General features: G+C 52.7%; 1 protein-coding gene across 1 annotated transcript in view; it reads right to left on the bottom strand.

Moving 5' to 3' along the window:
* Window positions 1–223: 223 nt before the first annotated feature.
* Window positions 224–17,733, bottom strand: part of LOC120381894 (zinc finger protein 850-like) — a gene marked incomplete at both ends in the record, with an annotated part of 38,256 nt that continues 20,746 nt past the window's right edge. The window contains one exon of the mRNA XM_039500054.1: window positions 224–978. Coding sequence (XP_039355988.1) covers window positions 224–978 — 755 coding nt within the window. The remainder of the gene's footprint in view (window positions 979–17,733) is intronic.

Genomic DNA, 17,733 nt, shown 5'->3' with positions numbered 1-17,733 from the left:
GAAGCAGGCAACTGATCTGGTGGAGCTGAGAGACCACGGTGAAGATGGTGCAAAAATCACTATGTGGGAAATGAGCAAATATGATTTAAAAAAAAAATTTTTTTGGCTAACCCTAGTCAAGGAATTTATTACAGTTCTCTCTCATGTGGCTTTTCTGATGTCTAATGAGGCTTGAGTGCTGATTGAAGCTTTTCTCACACTCAGAGCATCCATAAGATTTCTCACCCATGTGGATTTTCCTATGTTTGTTAAGGTGTGAGCTCTGATTAAAGCTTTTCCCACACTCAGAGCATGTGTAGGGCCTTTCTCCTGTGTGGATTCTTCGATGTTTGATAAGGGCAGAGCTCTGACTAAAGCTTTTCCCACACTCAGAGCACATGTAGGGCGTCTCTCCTGTGTGGATTCTCTGATGTACGATAAGGTGTGAGCGCCGATTGAAGATTTTCCCGCACTCTGAGCATGTGTGGGGTGCTTCTCCTGTGTGGATTCGCTGATGTGAGATGAGGGCTGAACTATCGATGAAGCATTTCCCACACTCAGAGCATTCATAAGGTTTCTCACCTGTGTGCATTGTCTGATGTCTGATAAGGGCAGAGCTCCGACTGAAGCTTTTCCCACATTCATGGCATGTGTAGGGCTTCTCTCCTGTGTGGACTCTACGATGTCTGATAAGGTCTGAGATCTGACTAAAGCTTTTCCCACACTCAGAGCATATGTAGGGCTTCTCTCCTGTGTGGATTCTCTGATGTCTGATAAGGACAGAACTCTGACTAAAGCTTTTCCCGCACTCAGCGCACGTGTAGGGCGTCTCCCTTGTGTGGATTCTCTGATGTGAGATGAGGGCTGAACTATCGATGAAGCATTTCCCACACTCAGAGCATTCATAAGGTTTCTCACCCGTGTGGATTCTCTGATGTCTGATAAGGGCAGAGCTCCGATTGAAGCTTTTCCCACACTCATGGCATGTGTAGCGTGTCTCTTCCAAGTTGATTCTGTCGCTTGTTATAAGGTCTGAGAGGCTACTAAAGTTTCCCTCTGGCCTCCCCTGAGTCTCACAGGTTTTTGTTTTTTCTGGGACTGCATAACTCCCGGAAACATTCCCTTTGGATCTTCCTGATAAAGTTCCATGTGGTTCTCCTTGCTCAGCATCTTCCTGATGGGGTTTCTCCTCCTCATTCTGACTCACCATCCCATCACCTGATGGGAGACAGAGAGAATCCAGACATAGATCACTACCTGCACCGGAAAGAAAGAAAATCACAGAGAGAGGAATGGAAAAAGGGATGAAGACTCCAAAATGTGTGTGGGAGAGATCAAACCTATCAGGAGCTGATTTTCCCCAAAACCTTCCCCAGAGGAGAGAGGAAGGGATCAGTTTTGGTCTGCATCTCATGAGAACACTCAGGGGAAAGAGAGATCGGGGAGCTCATGGCTGCCCTCCTATTCTGACTGACATCTGCCATAATGATTCCACCTCTGCAGGGAACAATCCTGAACTTGGAGAGCTCACAGGGTCTTTGTAGGGCATCCCGAATGTTTCCTGCATTCCCACACAGTTGTTGAGTTGGTTTAACCAAGTCCTCACCTGTGCAGGCAGCTCTTGGAAGCACTTCTTTCTCAGAGCCCTGGAGGTCTGGGACCCACGGTTCTTCCCCTTGTTCCAGCTGCGAGATCACATCAGGTTTGGAAACTGGAAACCGTACTGCAGGCAAAGAAAACCAGGGAGGTCAGTGGAATTTGTGGGATACTTGTAACAAGGAATGGTTTTAACCCCAGCTCATTTTTAAGCAGTAACATCCCAAGACCAACTTCCTTGGCTCAAAGTGGCAGGAGAGTTGTTATTATAAATCATATTCATTACCTTAGTGCCTAAGGAGCAACTAACAGTGGGTCCCCATTGTGCTAGGACAAGTACAAACCCAGAACAGTAAATGGCCCATGCCCTGAAGAATTTACAGTCTAAATAAGGCCTTTGGCTAAGCAGCAGGGGCAGCCATAAGCTGGGAAGCAAAGGGTCACATCCTCACATCCCAAACCAGTCACACTGAAATAAGGTGCTATTGGGCTGTTAGGAAGATGATCCTGTCCTGATAGTGCCCATCACCACCAGATAAAGAAACAGATCTTAAGATGGTTAAAGAAAACTTAGTTTGACAGCAGCCTGTCTGGCAAGAAATCCCTTATCAATGCTTGTGGTTGTGAAACCCTCATTTCTGTATTATTTTATCTTTATGGCCACCACTCTTCTATTGTTAATCTGTCTGGTTCTCTAATTGTTTCTGTCTGCTGCATAATTAATTTTTCTAGGTGTAAGTTCATTAGGGTAGTGGAATATGCTTGCTTGGAAATAACCCCAATAAACATGGCATTGTCTGTGCTTTGGACTTCTGGTCTTTCGCTGCTTGCTGTCTGCGTGACAAGAACCAGGGAAGTGGGAGGGTGAAGGGAAAACCCTCTAACAAATAGACATGACCTGATAACCAAGAGGTGAGCCTTTAAGGAAGGTTTTAATACACTTTGGAACGGATCAGGGATTCTCATGAGGACTGATGAGGGGCTGATGGTAAACACACATTATGGTGTATAATTAATTTTGCTAGGTGTAAGTTAATTAGGGTGGTGGGATATAATTGGTTAGATAATTATGTTACAATATGTTAGAACTGGTTCGTTACATTTCAGCACAATGATTGGTTAAGGTATAGCTGAGAATATTACTATATAAACGGGGTCAAACAGGAGGGGGAAGGGAAATTGTAATCATGTTTGTTAATGTGTGGGGTGGAAACGGGAACACAGGCCAGGCTCAGCTGCATCAGAGCTGGGAAGGGGGACACGGGATAAACGCTCTGCGGCATCAGAGCTGGGAAGGGAACATTGGGGAACAGACTGTATCAGTAGATCGAGATAAGCCCGACCGGTGTGAAGGGCTTCGGAATATGCTTCCTTGGAAACTAACCCCAATAAACATGGCAGTGTCTGCGCTTTGGATTTCTGGTCATTTGCTGCTTCCTGTCTGCGTGACAAGAACCAGGGAAGTGGGAGGGTGAAGGGAAAACCCTCTAACAAATGGACATGACCTGATAACCAAGAGGTGAGCCTTAGAGGAAGGTTTTAATACACTTTGGAACGGATCAGGGATTCCCATGAGGACTGAGAGGGAGCGATGGTAAACACGCATTTAGATCCTTTTCTTGTTTGATATCTTTTCCCCCTAAGGCTGAACCTCTGGCACTGTCATGGATCCACAGGATCTGTGCAATGCCCTGGCTTTTAAACAGTCCTTGGGAGGTGCCCCTTGAGTGCACTAGACCCCCAAGGGCTCCCACTATTCCACAAGGACAGGCCACTTAGCTTCAGCACCTGAGACTGAGCCTCTGGCTTCAACACTCCTACTTCAACCTGTGAGCTCTGCCAGCAGGTCCAGCTGAATGACACTCCTGTTCAGAGACTGTTCCTCATTCATGCTTCAATGCACCTCAGCAAGTTTTTGCTGTGACACTGGGCAGACTTTTAAAACACTGCAGGGTTTATTAGTCAACCGAAACACAGCACTGGAAAGTCTTTTCATTAGCACAGAGAAGCAATGAAGACAATATAGTCCACACTGGCCAATGCCCTTGAACCAGGCTGCTGTAGAAAACAGTTTGGTTTCTTTTCACTGTCTCTGTCCATTTGTCTTCACTCCGGCAAAGCTCCCTGCGTCTGTGAGCCCAGTTCTTCCTGCTCCCAAAAACATAACGAGTCCATGTGTGCTTCATTCATCCAAGCTGAGATCCTCCCATGGACAGGTGACAATTATTCCCTTGTCTCTGTCGGGTATTCCATTGATCTAAGTTGGCCCCAGCCAATCCTTAGACAGCTACGTGAGAAAACACCTCACGTCTCCTGCTCTTTATAATCACAGCAATACCAATCACAGCGGGAAACCGAGGTGTGTATTGGCTTCATACAAGTATCACCAAAAGTCCCACCTCTCTCACACACACACACTGCTCACAGCCCCTGGAGAGAAAGCAAAGCACAGGAACTGGATGTTAGTCCAGTGAACACAGTGGAGGACAAGCTGCAATCCTCACACCCTGGTCAAAAAGGAGAGTCATGTGGGTCCCTGCCCATAGAGAGGGGCTGGCTGGAGGCCTGATACCTGAGGGGCCATTCCGTGAGCAGACCATGGAGGCAGGTCAAAGGCTTCGCTACCCCAGAACTGACACATCACAAAAGCACATTTTGGGGAATTAGGAAATCTAGTGACTCAGGTGTAATGGGAGGGAGAATTAAACTCCCCCAGTGGGAGGAGAAGGCTGGGGAATTACACACTAACATTCAGGAGCAACAGCCTCTAATTCTTCTGGAAAAGGAGAAGGTCAGAAACAAGAACTGGGCCAGGCAGCCTCAGGAGGGACAGGCTCAGAGATCCAAGGAGCCTGGCGGGAAGACAGCTTGTGGCTGCTGCAGATGGGGAGAGGGGGGACAAGACTCTCTCCAAACTCTCACTCTTCTTGACCCCAACCTGATTTTACGATCAATGACCCAGTCTCACGTCTTGTGGGCAATTTCATACTCGCTAGAGGTAAGATGTCATGATCAGAGAATTGCTTATGAGCTTGGACCATGTGTGGAGGGGCAAGGAGGTGAACATAAAGAAATGGGTTATTCAGCTTGCTACAGTTAAGGGCCTTATATGAGGCGGAGGCTGTGGGAGAAGTTCTGCTGAAGTCTGGGATTTACCTGACCAGGCCTAAGGAGAGAATCCCAGGTCAGATATTTTGCACCCTCATTTTGACAGACTAAGGAGTAACTACAAACAGGTGGAATACGCACAGGATTCTGAAAGAAGGACGTTTGGGGTGGGCTTTAGCAATTAGGTTGCTATGCAGGATCTCAGCAGTTGGACACATTTATATATTGGGATTATTAATAACTAAGTGATGTAAATCATGAGTATTAAGGCTTGATGCTAAATTATGGACTTCCCAAAGGCCAGGTATGGTTTGGGGCAGCTATTGACATTATTGTAATCAGAGCAAAGCAGCAGATGTGGTATATTGCCATCCTATTACCATAAGGAAGTGGATAAATTACCTCTCCTAGTGACCATTTTTTCATTTTGTCAGGTCCCCGAGACAGTGTAAACTGAAGCAGGGCCTCCCTTCTGACGGGCTGCCTTGCCCCTCGATCTTTGTTTCCATTGGTGTCATAACTTGTACGTCCGCACCGTGCAAGCCCCTCTTTACTATACTGATCTTAGTCTAACTGTTACATGGATTGATCCTTGCCTGTGATTTCAGTTATAACTGTCTGTATTTAATCAAGTTTCTGTGTGTTTCACCAAATTCCATCTTCTCAATTAACTTTGCGTAGCCATGTACAAGGGCGAGCTGTACCCCCAACACGTAATCTTATAGGTGTAAAAACTGTACAGGCTACACTACAACCCTGTGACATCATCAACAAAGTGCCCATTTGTGCCTGGGTAGGGGCCCTGCTCTGGGAGGGAGGATGCAGCAAGGACTCAGGATCGGTGGCCGGGGTCGCTGTGCACAGAGATGGGGAGGTTATATGGGGAGGGGGGTAATGAGTGAGAGAGGGAGGTCAAGATTTAAAATAATAATATTTGGGGGAGGAAATGTATAATGAAGTGAAACAGAACAGAAAGGAAACTGGAGTGTAGGCTCTAGAACAACAAGGCTTGGGCAGGGATTCAGGGTTAAAGGTCTGGGATCCCCCACAGCTCTAGATCCCCAAACCTCTCCGCCCTCCCACTGACCCACCCAGCCCACTTCCTGAGTGCCCTACCCCCACACTCTCCTCCCCTTCTTCCCATTACTCTCAGCCGGCACCACCTCCCGGTGCCTTGGGAGCTTCTTGTGTTCCCTCCTCGTCTCTCACAACCTCCTCCCTCTCTGCTGATTCTTAGCTCTAACCCTGCACACACCCTCCCCATGTCCTGGCACCCCAGAATTAGCTACTCCCCCCTTCTGCTCCCCTCCCACAGCTCTGTTCTCCCTTCACCCGTGGGCTCCTGAATAGCAACATTATACTTACTTCTATCAAAATATGAGCTCATCTGACTGTCACACAAGCCATGCATCAGTCACACACCTATTTTTATTAATTAAATTATTTTTTTAATAATTTTTAAAATATTTTATTTTTTTATAATTTTATTAATTTAAAAAAACATTTATTAATGTAGTTACTAATATAGCCAATAAGGATACATTAAATGCAATTTCAAAATGACTGATGACAAATGTCTAAAAATTATTCTAGGGGGTGGGAGATGAGGCAAAAAGTGGGGGGGCAAGGAAACTTGTCAAAACTTGTATGATGAATAAAGGTATAAAGTTATTACTGCTCAGGTTCTTTAGACACCCCACAGCTTCTAATACCCCAGGGGACAGGACTCCTTACCCAGGGAGGTCACCGTCTCATAGTTCTCCTGCATGACATCCCTGTAGAGGGCTCTCTGAGCGGGGTCCAGCAGAGCTCCCTCTTCTCTGGTGAAATGCACAGCCACCTCCTCGAAGGTCACCGGCCCCTGAAAGAGCAAGAGTCCAACACTCAGTACCTACTGCATCACTCACACTTTCAATCAAATGGAAGCTCTGGTGGATGATAGTCAACAGAGTCCCATCCCACCCCGCTCAGAGCAGCCAGGAAACGCCAGGGGGAGGGACGAAGCGAGAGCCCCTTGACTCTCCCAGCAGATCCACCCCCCCCCCACTAGCCACAGACGGACACAGGAGATGGAGGCCCTGGCAGGTGCAGGGAGAGCTCGCTGGCAGGGAGCCCAGCGCTGTTCTCATTGTGAAGAGCTGGACGGGGCCAGACTCAGTGGGGGGCAGACGACATGACAGTCCAGGGGGGCCTTGCTGTGGGGGTTCCTCCAGCAGGGGTGTCCTGTCTCTCCTCCCCCCACTTCTCTTCAGCTGTCTGCCCCTGCAACTGTTCCTGCAGCCCTGCCCTGCCCCCCACTTGGAGCTGCCCCGGCCAAGCTGCTCCCAGGAGCCTCCTGTGCTGTGCAGGGGGGGGGGGGGTTGCTGATGTCAGAGTGGCCCCACCCTCCTGCCTCTGTGCCCAGTCTCTGCTGAGCTGAGGTGGGGGGACAAGATTCTGTGCTGCTGCCTCTGGGTCAGGAGTGGGAGCTGCTGGCCCCTGCTGCCGTGTGAACGAGCCTTCGGACTAGTGAGTGCCGCTGGGCTGGAAGTGACCGCGGGTGTGTCTCACACTCCCCCCCCTCCCACACACACCCCACCACAGACACATCAGTTACTGTTGTTACTTCCTGTCAAAATGCACAAAGTACATGTAGTCTCTGTAATTTTATTCTTTCACATTCGGTCAGGATGACAGTGCTGGTAGTTTAGCTTTTTAACTGATCTCTGAATTTCATCATTTTATTTCTGTCTTATGCTTAAATTCAGTTCTTTGAGTAACAAGTTCTAAAATGCCTCACCTGGCCTGGCTGGAGTAATTATCATTATTACTGTTATTGCCGTATTGTGCTTTGTCATTTGCTATTTACAATATTTACAATCAAATAACAGACTGTACATTTTGCTTGTACTCACCTTAGCAGGGCTCGTTTGAAAAAAAAAATAGCTAAACTCAAAACTTTAGACACTGTGCAGATGAAGATCATTTATCTTCAAACTGTATTTTTAAATCTGTCTGTAAAGTAACTTAAAATTTCTATGAAAATAAACGCAGCTCCAAGTATGATACTAATAGCAATGATGGAGTCAAATCTTACTGAGTCACATACATGATAGTGATATGCAGAGAACCAGGCACATGCAGGGCCGTGGAGTTTTTATAGCACGTTGGGGGCCTTAGAAAGAAAAAGGTTAAGAACCCCCCCCCCCCCAGCCTCCCTGATGGGTGCCCCCTCTGCATCTCACAGCAGCCGCTGGTTAATCAGGTCGGGCTCCAGCCCTGGGATTCTGGCCCATTTTCCTAGCCCCACCGAGGGGGCTTGTTTCCTGTCCCACAAATTAGAGCATTTCCACCCTCTGACCCCGTGGGTCTGTTCCTAGAATGGAAGCCACATATTGAACAAGTCCCAACAGGTTTGCTACACCCTGGCCTCCTCCCATTCTCCACCCTGGGAATTTCCTGCCCCGCTCCAACCTCCAAACCAGACTGCCCAAGCCTCCCACCTCCGGTGCGTTTGCTGTCCCTCCCCTCCAGCAGGAACCCACCAGCAACCCCCCCATAACCCCTACCTGAGCTGGCTCCACTGCAGCTGTTTCCCTTCCCTGTCCCATGAGAGGATGGGATGAGCTGGAGCGAAACATGGATGACATCCTGCAGCCTGGCAGGGCGAGAAGGGCAGTTGCGGAGGTTTCAGAACAGGCTTTAGTTCATGTCACATCACAATTCCCCCAGGATCTTTCCCTGCAGAGACCAGCCTAGGTTCTGCCATGCTGGGAACATGCTCCAGCTCTTTATTGCAGGAGAGACCTGTCCCTCCTGCCAGGCTAAACCCACAGGGAGATTTTTCAGCCTCCCCAGTAATAAAGTCTCTGAACAAAATGCTGGAAAGGAGCAGAACCAAAGAGGCTGGGCAGGCTCCATAGGGACACTGGCTCCTCCCTTCCCCTCCTGTGCGGCCATGTCCTGTCGCTGGCAGAGATCGGCCACCCCATCTCCCCCCCCAGAGGCAGCCGTGTCTGCGGGCTCCCCCAGCCAGCACCCACTAACCACCACCCACGCTGGGGGAGTGACACAGGACAGCAAATTCCACCTACCCAAGGACAAATTGCTGCAGATAAATGGGCTGGGTTCATGTCCCAAAGCTGAGGAGAATTGAAGAATTATGGACAAAATAGGGAAAATAAGAGATGAGAGAGTCAATAAATTTAGGGAAAATGAGGGAATCTCCTTGGATTTTCTAGCCACATGTGGGGAGGGGAGAGAGAAGGGGAAGAACCAGAGAGAATTGTTCTCAGGTTTTGAGATGGAAAGAAATGGCACAAGCAGGAAAAGGATGCAAGTAGCTTGTTGCGTTGCATGCGGGCCGGATAAAGCACAACAACCAATATGATTGCAAGCTGAATCATTTATTATTTACAATGCATCATATTATATAGGCTTCTCCATATGAGCAAACGTCAGACACACCAACATTACATTGCTGCTGATTGGTTCTTTGTCTGATACACACACTTTTCACATGCATGGCCCTTTGCTTACTGGTTTCCCATTTCCCATGCAACTTATCTGATCCCAGTTAGGCCACCTGGTGTCTGTCTCCCACGGGCTAGCTCTCAACTTTCTCATAACAACTTTATCTAACTCCTCTATTCTTGTTGTCCTGCTGCTGTAACTTTCCACCAAGGCAGCATAGGGATGATGTAACCCCACAGTAGCTCACCCCCATGACCATAGGCGTGTGCAGCACATTTCATTAGGGTGTGCACCCAGGGAGCCCCGCCCCATCCACTGCCTCCCACTTCCTGCCCCCTGGCTGCCCCCCTCAGAACCACCAACACCCCCTGCTCCTTGTCCCCTGACTGCCCCCTCCTGAGACCCCCCCACTGTAACTGCCTCCCTAGGACCCTACCCCCTACCTGTCCCCCTGACCCTTATCCACACCCCTGCCCCCAGACAGACCCCAGGGACTCGCACGCCCCATCCAACCACTCCCCGCCCCTGACAGGACCCCCACAACTCCCGACCCATCCAACTCCCTCTGCTCCCTGCCTGCTCCAACCCTGCTCCACCCCCCACCCCCAACAGGCACCCCCCAAACCCTCAACCCATTCAACTCTCCTGCTCTTTGTCCCCTGATCGCCCCTCCAGAGACCCCCACCCTCTAATCACCCCCAACTATCCAACCCCCTCCCCACCTCCTGGCAGCTCTGTCTAGTGGCTGCTCCCACCCACACACTCAAAGTGGCGGAGGAGGGTCCCTCTCCTTTGGTGGGAAGGTGGCCTAGTGGTTAAGGCACCGGACTCAGGCTCAGGCATCCTGAGTTTGAGTCTCTGCTCTGCCACAGACTCCCTGCTCAGCCTTGGGAAAGTCACTTCACCTCATTGTGCCCTAGATCCCACCTGCCCAATGGGGCCAACACTGACCCTGCCTCCTGGGCTAAATCCATCCATGGCTGGGTGATGGGGGGGGGGGCGAATGGAGATACTAACATGGGGAGAGTTGGGCTGAATTTCTCTACAGCCGGAGAGGGGGAGCCAGCTCCACAGGGGGGATGGGAGCGAGAGGGGCTCAGGCCAGCTCCACACAGAGGGGGGTCAGGGCTTCAGCCCTGCAACTTCTGCCACTAAGGTGGCTGGGGCTCCCGAGCCGGGGACTTCAGCCCCACATCTTCTGCTAGGGTCCGGGGCTTCCCCCCCACCTCCCGCCCCTTCTGCTGGTATCTGGAGCTTCTCCTCCCCCTGCCCCCGCCCAAGCCCCAGCTGGGCTCACCGGGGCTCTCGCTGCTGCTGTGGCCGGAGCGGAGCCTGGCGGGCAGGGAGCAGCGATTCCCGGGGGGGCCGAGCACCCGCCTGCAGCCTCCTCCCCCCCCGGAGCCCCCACGGGAGGGGGGAGCAGCCTCCCCAGCCGGGGCTCAGGGCATTGGGGTGCCGGGGCTCCCCCCATGCGCACGCCTGGGCCCGGGACACTCACACACACACTCTGCCCCGGGGCTCCCCTGGTGCCCAGAGACCGATCAACCCCCCCGCCTGCCCCCCGCCCTTCCCCGCCTGCAGCTCCGGCCTCTCCCCTCCCGCCCCGCCAGCCGCACCCAGGGGAACCCCGGGCCCCAGGCTCTGTCCCCACCTGGAGCCCAGCGGGGCCGGGGGCAGCTCCTGCTGCAGCTGAGAACAGCGGCTCCGCTCCGGCCCGGGCGGCTCCAGCGCTGCTGGCAGCACGTGGCCACCAGGGAGCAGCGGCTGAGCCCGGGCTCCTGCGTCACAATGTGCCAGAGCCCCGCCCCCCGGAGCTGCCCCGCCCCCGGGCTGTACCAGAGCCCCGCCCCCCGGAGCTGCCCCGCCCCCGGGCTGTGCCAGAGCCCGCCCCAGGAGCTGCCCTGCCCTGGCCTGTGCCAGCGCCCCGCCCCCAGGAGCGGCCCTGCCCCGGGCTGTGCCAGAGCCCCGCCCCCAGGAGCTGCCCTGCCCCGGGCTGTGCCAGAGCCCCGCCCCAGGAGCTCCCCGCCCCGGGCTGTGCCAGAGCCCCGCCCCAGGAGCTGCCCCACCCTGGGCTGTCAGAGCCCAGCCCCAGGAGCTGCTCCGCCCCGGCCTGCGCCTGAGCCCCGCCCCAGGAGCTGCTCCGCCCCGGGCTGTGCCAGAGCCCCGCCCCAGGAGCTGCCCCGCCCCAGGCTGTGCCAGAGCCCCGCCCCAGGAGCTGCCCCGCCCCCGACCTGCGCCTGAGCCCCGCCCCCAGGAGCTGCCCCATGTTGCGTCTCTGGGCTTTGTTCTCCTGCCTCCTACTTCCCAGCACCCCCGCTCCCAGCTGCTCCCTTCCTGTGTCTGCAAACACCCCCCGGGCAGGCTGCAGCGCTTGCTGGGGCTGGCTCCAGTGGCTGAAGTTGCCTCCATCTCTGCTCACCTGGGGGTGGGGGAGGGACGAAGAGAGGAGATGGGCCAGGGTGTGAAAATGGAATTAGCATTTCATTCATTCATGCCCGTCACCCAAACCGGGGTATGGGCCGCCAACAACAGAACTCCATAGTCTTCTATCCTGGGCCATTCGCTCTAGCTGGTTCCAGGTATAGCCCATTTTTTTGCTATCAACCTGAAGGTCGCGTCGCCAGGTATTTCTTGGGCGGCCTCTTTTCCGCTTGCCTTGGGGGTTCCACTGCAGTGCCTGTCTGGTGATGTTGGTTGGCTGCTTGCGTAGTGTATGTCCTATCCAGCCCCACCTTCTCCTTCTAATTTCTTCCTCTGCTGGGAGTTGATGGGTCCTCTCCAAGAGGTGGATGTTACTGATGGTGTCTGGCCAGCGGATCTGGAGAATCCTTCTGAGGCAGCTATTAATGAAGGTCTGGATCTTCCTGGTGGTTGTTTTGGTTGTCCTCCAGGTTTCAGCTCCATACAGTAAGACTGATTTCACGTTGGAGTTGAACAGTCCAATCTTTATTGCCAAAGACAGCTCTCTGGAGCTCCAGATGTTCTTGAGCTGTAAGAAGGCTGCTCTTGCCTTACCAATCCTTACTTTGATGTCTGCGTCTGTGCCACCCTGCTGGTCGATGATGCTACCTAGGTAGGTGAAGGACTGCACTTCTTCCAGGGGGCTTCCATTCAGTGTGACTGGGTCGTTGCTGATGGAATTGATCCTAAGAATCTTGGTCTTGTCCTTGTGGATGTTGAGGCCAACCTGTGATGACGTGGCTGCCACTACGTTGGTCTTCTCTTGCATCTGCTGTTTACTGTGCGAAAGGAGTGCAAGGTCGTCGGCAAAGTCCAGGTCATCAAGCTGGGTCCACAATGACCATTGGATTCCATTCCTACGCTTGTAAGTGGATGTCTTCATAATCCAATCGATGACGAGAAGAAAGAGAAGTGGTGACAACAAGCATCCTTGTCTGACTCGGTTCGCACCTGGAAGCTGTTTGTGAGCTGCCCTCCATGGATCACTCTACAGTGTATGCCGTCGTATGAATTCTTGATCAGGTTGACCACCTTTGCTGGGATGCCATAGTGCCGAAGGAGCTTCCAGAGGGTCTCTCGATCCACGCTATCGAATGCTTTCTCATAGTCAACAAAGTTGATGTACAACGAGGAGTTCCACTCCATAGACTGCTCGACTATGATGCGGAGCGTTGCTATCTGGTCCGTGCATGATCTGTTCTGCCGGAAACCTGCCTGTTCATCTCGTAGCTGTGGATCGACGGCATCCTTCATTCTCTCTAAGAGGACTCGGTTGAAGACCTTCCCTGGCACCGACAGGAGTGTGATTCCTCTATAGTTGGCACAATTGCTGAGGTCTCCTTTCTTGGGGATTTTGATGAGATATCCCTCTTTCCAGTCAGCCGGAATCACTTCTTCTTCCCATATTTTCTCAAAGAGGGGGTACAGCATTTCCACTGAAGCATCCAGGTCTGCTTTCAGGGCCTCTGCTGGGATATCGTCAGGTCCAGCCGCCTTCCTGTTCTTCATCATGGTGATGGCTTTTCTGATCTCGTCTCTGGTTGGTTTATCGCAATTGATTGGGAGGTCCTCGTTGTCTGGGTCGATGTCTGGTGGATTTGGTGGTGCTGGTCTGTTCAGGAGTTCCTCAAAGTGCTTAGCCCATCTGTTCATCTGTAGTTCTATTCCTGTTATAGACTTTCCCTGCTTGTCTTTAACGGGACGTTCTGGCTTGCTGAACTTTCCAGACAGTCGCTTGGTAGTATCGTACAGCTGTTTCATGTTACCGCTGTATGCTGCCTGCTCTGCTTCTGCTGCCAGTCCATCCACATAATCTCTCTTGTCCTTCCTAATATTCCTCTTCACTGCTCTGTGGGCTTCAGCATACTCTTTTTGAGCTTTGGCCTTTGCTGCTCTAGTCCTGCTGTTGTTGACTGCTGCCTTCTTCTTCTTTCTGTCTTCTATCTTTGTCAAGGACTCTGCTGTGATCCACTCTTTCTGCTGGTGTTTCTTAATTCCAAGCACTTCCTGGCATGCTGACCTAAGTGTGTCTCTCACTTTCTGCCATCTGTTGAGTACACTGTCTTCCTCTTCCTCAGACCGATCCTGTAGTACTGAAAACTTATTCTTCAGCGTCAATCCAAAATCTTCCTTGGTCTTATGGTCCTTCAGAAGGTTGACGTTGTACTTCGCTCTTCTGTCTGACGTGTCTATCCAGTTGTTCTTCAGCTTCAGCTTCAATCTGGCCACCACTAAGTGATGGTCGGACGCCACGTCTGCTCCTCTTCTAACTCTAACGTCCTGCAAGGATCTTCTGAACTTCTTGCTAATGCAGACATGGTCGATCTGGTTTTCTGTCATGCCTGCTGGCGATACCCAGGTACTCTTGTGGATCCGCTTGTGAGGAAAGATGCTGCCTCCTATGACCAGATTGTTAAGTGCACACAGATCCACAAATCTCTCTCCATTCTCACTCATCTCTCCCAGAGCATGGGTCCCCATGACTTGTTCGTATCCTGTGTTATCAGGTCCAATTTTGGCATTAAAGTCTCCCATAAGGATGTAATGTCTTTGTCTGGGAGAGTCTCTAATATTTTCTGGAGTCTGTTGTAAAAGTAGTCTTTGTCCTCCTCTTCACTGTCATTGGTTGGAGCGTAGCACTGAACAACATTCATCTTAATCCTCTTCATTTTAGTTCTGAAGGATGCTGTGATGATCCTGGGACCATGTGCCTCCCAACCAATCAGTGCTCTCTGTGCCTGCTTGGACAACATGAAGCCTACTCCCTGTGTATGGTGTGCGTCGCTCTCTTCATGTCCTGAATACAGCAACAGCTCTCCTGTCAACAGTCGTCTCTGTCCAGCTTGCGTCCATCTTGTCTCGCTAATGCCTAGTAGGGTCAGGTTGTTGCTCCTCATCTCTGCTGCAACCTGCGCCGTCTTTCCTGACTCGTACATGGTCCTCACGTTCCATGTGCCGATGGTAATCCTCCTGGCTGCAAGAAGGGTGATCGGCTTAGTGGCTTCCTCGCGGCTTTCACCACCCAGCGTCATGCATCTTCGAGTTGAAGACCCTTCTTTTTCTAGGCTAAAAGTCTCTGTTAACTCTATTGTTGGCGTTTCTGTAGCAAGCTGATTTTTACAGGGTGGAGTTGCTAGCCCCACGCCCAACCCTCCTCCTTTACCCTGACTTGGGACAGGCAGATGGCCCCAAGGGACCACTCTGGTGGAGTTAAAATGGAATTAGGGGTCAGGGAAAGAAGGACGGTTTGGAAAGGTGGGTTTTTTGCAAGGGGTGTGTGTGATCCAGATGGAGTCAGAAGCAGTTGGGCAGCAGAGGCTCAGGGAAATTGAGGGGAACCCCCTGAGTGTCCCAGTGTTGGCCAGGGATTGTACAGCAACTAGCGCAATATGGGGTCCCAGAGCCGTAACTAGCTATTTTTACACCCAAGGCAAAAATATAAAATTGCGCCCCCCATAGGGTACAGGTGGGGAGGGGGAGCCCAGGGCTGGGGCAGCAGAGGTGTGGGGAGCACTGGTGGGGAGGGGGAGCACAGAGCTGGGGCAATGTGGGGTGTGTGTGGGGGAGAGCCCAAGGCAGGAGGGTGGAGGTCAGGTGGGCAGAGCCCAGGGCTAGGGTGGCAGGGGTGTGTGTGTGTGTGGGAGAGCCCAGGACTGGGGCAGCAGGGGGCTGTGGGGAGGCCCAGAGCGGGGACAGCAGAGGGTTCAAATGGGGGGGGGAGCCCAGCGGTTGGGCAGCAGGAGGGTGTGGGTGGGAGCAGCTAAATTTTTTTTTCCTTTGGGTGGCAAAAAAACTAGAGCCAGCCCTGCCTCCACGCACCGTGAGGTAGGTAGGAGCGGATCATTATTATCCCTACTTGAAAGAGGGAGAAGCTAAGGCTGAGAAAGGAGAATTGACTTGTCTGAGGTCACACAGCCAGTCAGTGGCAGAGTTGGGAATAGGACCCAAGAGCCCTGATTTTCAAACTATCCATCGGATCTTGAATTTCAGACATTGAATGACCTGAATAAAGTGCTCACAGATGAGCTCCAGACCAACAGTGCACAGGAATTATTCAGCAAGTATTTGAGGAGAACTGCAATGTTAGAGAGAATCATGAACTGCTCAGAGACAATTAATGCAGAGAAGCAGCAAAATTCATCAAACACAGAACTGGTTCTGACTTATTTCCTTGGTCTTAAAAGAGAACAACAAGGATCTGAGTCTCCTCCCTGTCAATAACCCCCTGCTCAGCCAATCAGGGTAGAGACTGAGGACAGGAGGCTGAGGGTTCTCACCAGAGAGCCCAAAGGATGGCCCAGGTCACTGGTGGGGATCACTGCCCAAGCACTATTTCAGCCACATATTTTTGTGTGGACCTCCCACAGTGGGAGCTGCAGAGCACTCCCCCGCAAAACACACACACACACACACACACACACACACACACACACACACTCCTCCTGGTGTTGGGAGGTGAACAGGAAAAAGGACAAAAGAAGCAAGAGATGAAGAGAAAGGAGGGAGGGAGGAAAAGGGGAAACAAAAAGGACAAACCCCAATGACCCCAGTGATTCTAAGGGACAAAATCCCAGGTGCAGAATAACATTTTGCCTCCTTAAGCTCGTGTTTTCCATGTCTAGAATTCAACTCTCACCAGATGGATCAGACTGAACAGGTTTCAAACCTCCAGGAGGCTCTTACCTTCTAAACAGGGTTGGCTGTTTTCTAGTAAAATCACTAGAAGGGAAGGAGAAAACTCGAAAGAGGTTCCTCCTGGAGCTCAAGTCTGTGAACCCGAATACTCTCTCAGTCCTCAGAGAGAGACCTGGAGAAGGAGACTTGCTGGAGCAAAGCCACAGGGGTCTCTGAGGTTTCCCTGGCCCCTGGCCCCTGGCCCCTGTCCTGCCTGGCTGATGTCAGCATCTCTCTGTGAGGTCACCACCTCCCCACCACCTTGGACCAATAGTCTGAGGTCCTGCAAAAGGCCTTTGTGATGTCACTGCCACACCCCTCCCTTGCTGTGCCAATGTCCTGCCCCTGGCCAGGCACTTTGGAGGTTTGAGCTACTCCCTGGGGATCACCCCACTCAAGGGGTGAAACACACATGGGCGGCGAGTTATATACCCACGTGGTGCCCGGGTACCAGCAATATTCAGAGCCCTGGGGCCCAGCTCCACCAAAGCTTGGGGCCGGGTCTCCCCTCTGGCCCCACCTGCCACCCCCCGTGCTTCCCCCGAGTGTCCCCCGGACCCTCTTGCTGGCCCCATGCATGTCCCTGGGCCCCGGAGGGAGCAGAGCATCCCTGCCTCTTCCATGCAGCTCCATGCTGCCTCCCTGCAGCAACTGCTGCCACAGGGTCCTAGTGCCCCCCCTTCAGAACTCACTGCCAGGGCAGACTGACTCTGAGCCTGCCCTTCCACCTCAGACCCTTCCCTTTTCCAGCGGGACCCTCCACCATCACAGCCCCCCCACCCCTGCAGTCACCACTCCTGCCCCATGCTGGGCAAGGAGACAGCCCCATCCCCCACCCCCAGTGAGGCTATAGTCAGGGGCAACAGCAGGGGAGGAGGTGCATGCAGCACCCCCCGGCACCCATAATGGGGGAGGCGAGGGAGATTCCTGGACCTGAGAAGGGCCCTAGGAGCACCTGCAGTGACAGTGGTGGGAGTGAGTGTGCTGCTGGGGGGGGGGGGGAAATGAGGGGTTCCTCCCCCAGAGCTTGCTGCTGCCAGCAGGGAAAGGGCTGGGGGGAGTCCTCCTTTCTGGCCCTTGTCCTGGAGCAGCCTGCCTGCACCCCAAACTCATCCCCAGCCCTGCCCCACCCCAGAGCCCACACCCCCAGTCAGAGCTTTCACCCCCCCCACCACATCCTCAACCCTCTGCCCGAGCCCTGAGCTCCTCCCACACCCCAAACCTCCCATCCCCAGTCCCAGCCAGAGCCTTCATTCCCCCCCCCACACACCCCAAGCCTCTGCCCCAGCCCTGAGCTCCTCCCACACCCCAAACCTCCCATCCCCAGTTCCAGCCAGAGTCCTCATCCCCCCGCACACCCCAACCTTCTGCCCCAGCCCTGAGCCTCCTCCAACACCACAAACCCCTCATTTCCAGCCCCAGATAGAGCCCTCACACACCCCTGCACCCCAACCCTCTGCCCTA

Source organism: Mauremys reevesii, linkage group 14, assembly GCF_016161935.1.
Source record: "Mauremys reevesii isolate NIE-2019 linkage group 14, ASM1616193v1, whole genome shotgun sequence".
Classification (NCBI taxonomy): domain Eukaryota; kingdom Metazoa; phylum Chordata; order Testudines; family Geoemydidae; genus Mauremys; species Mauremys reevesii.
The sequence above is the reverse complement of the archived record's forward strand: the minus strand, read 5'-3'. Positions and strand labels throughout refer to the sequence as shown.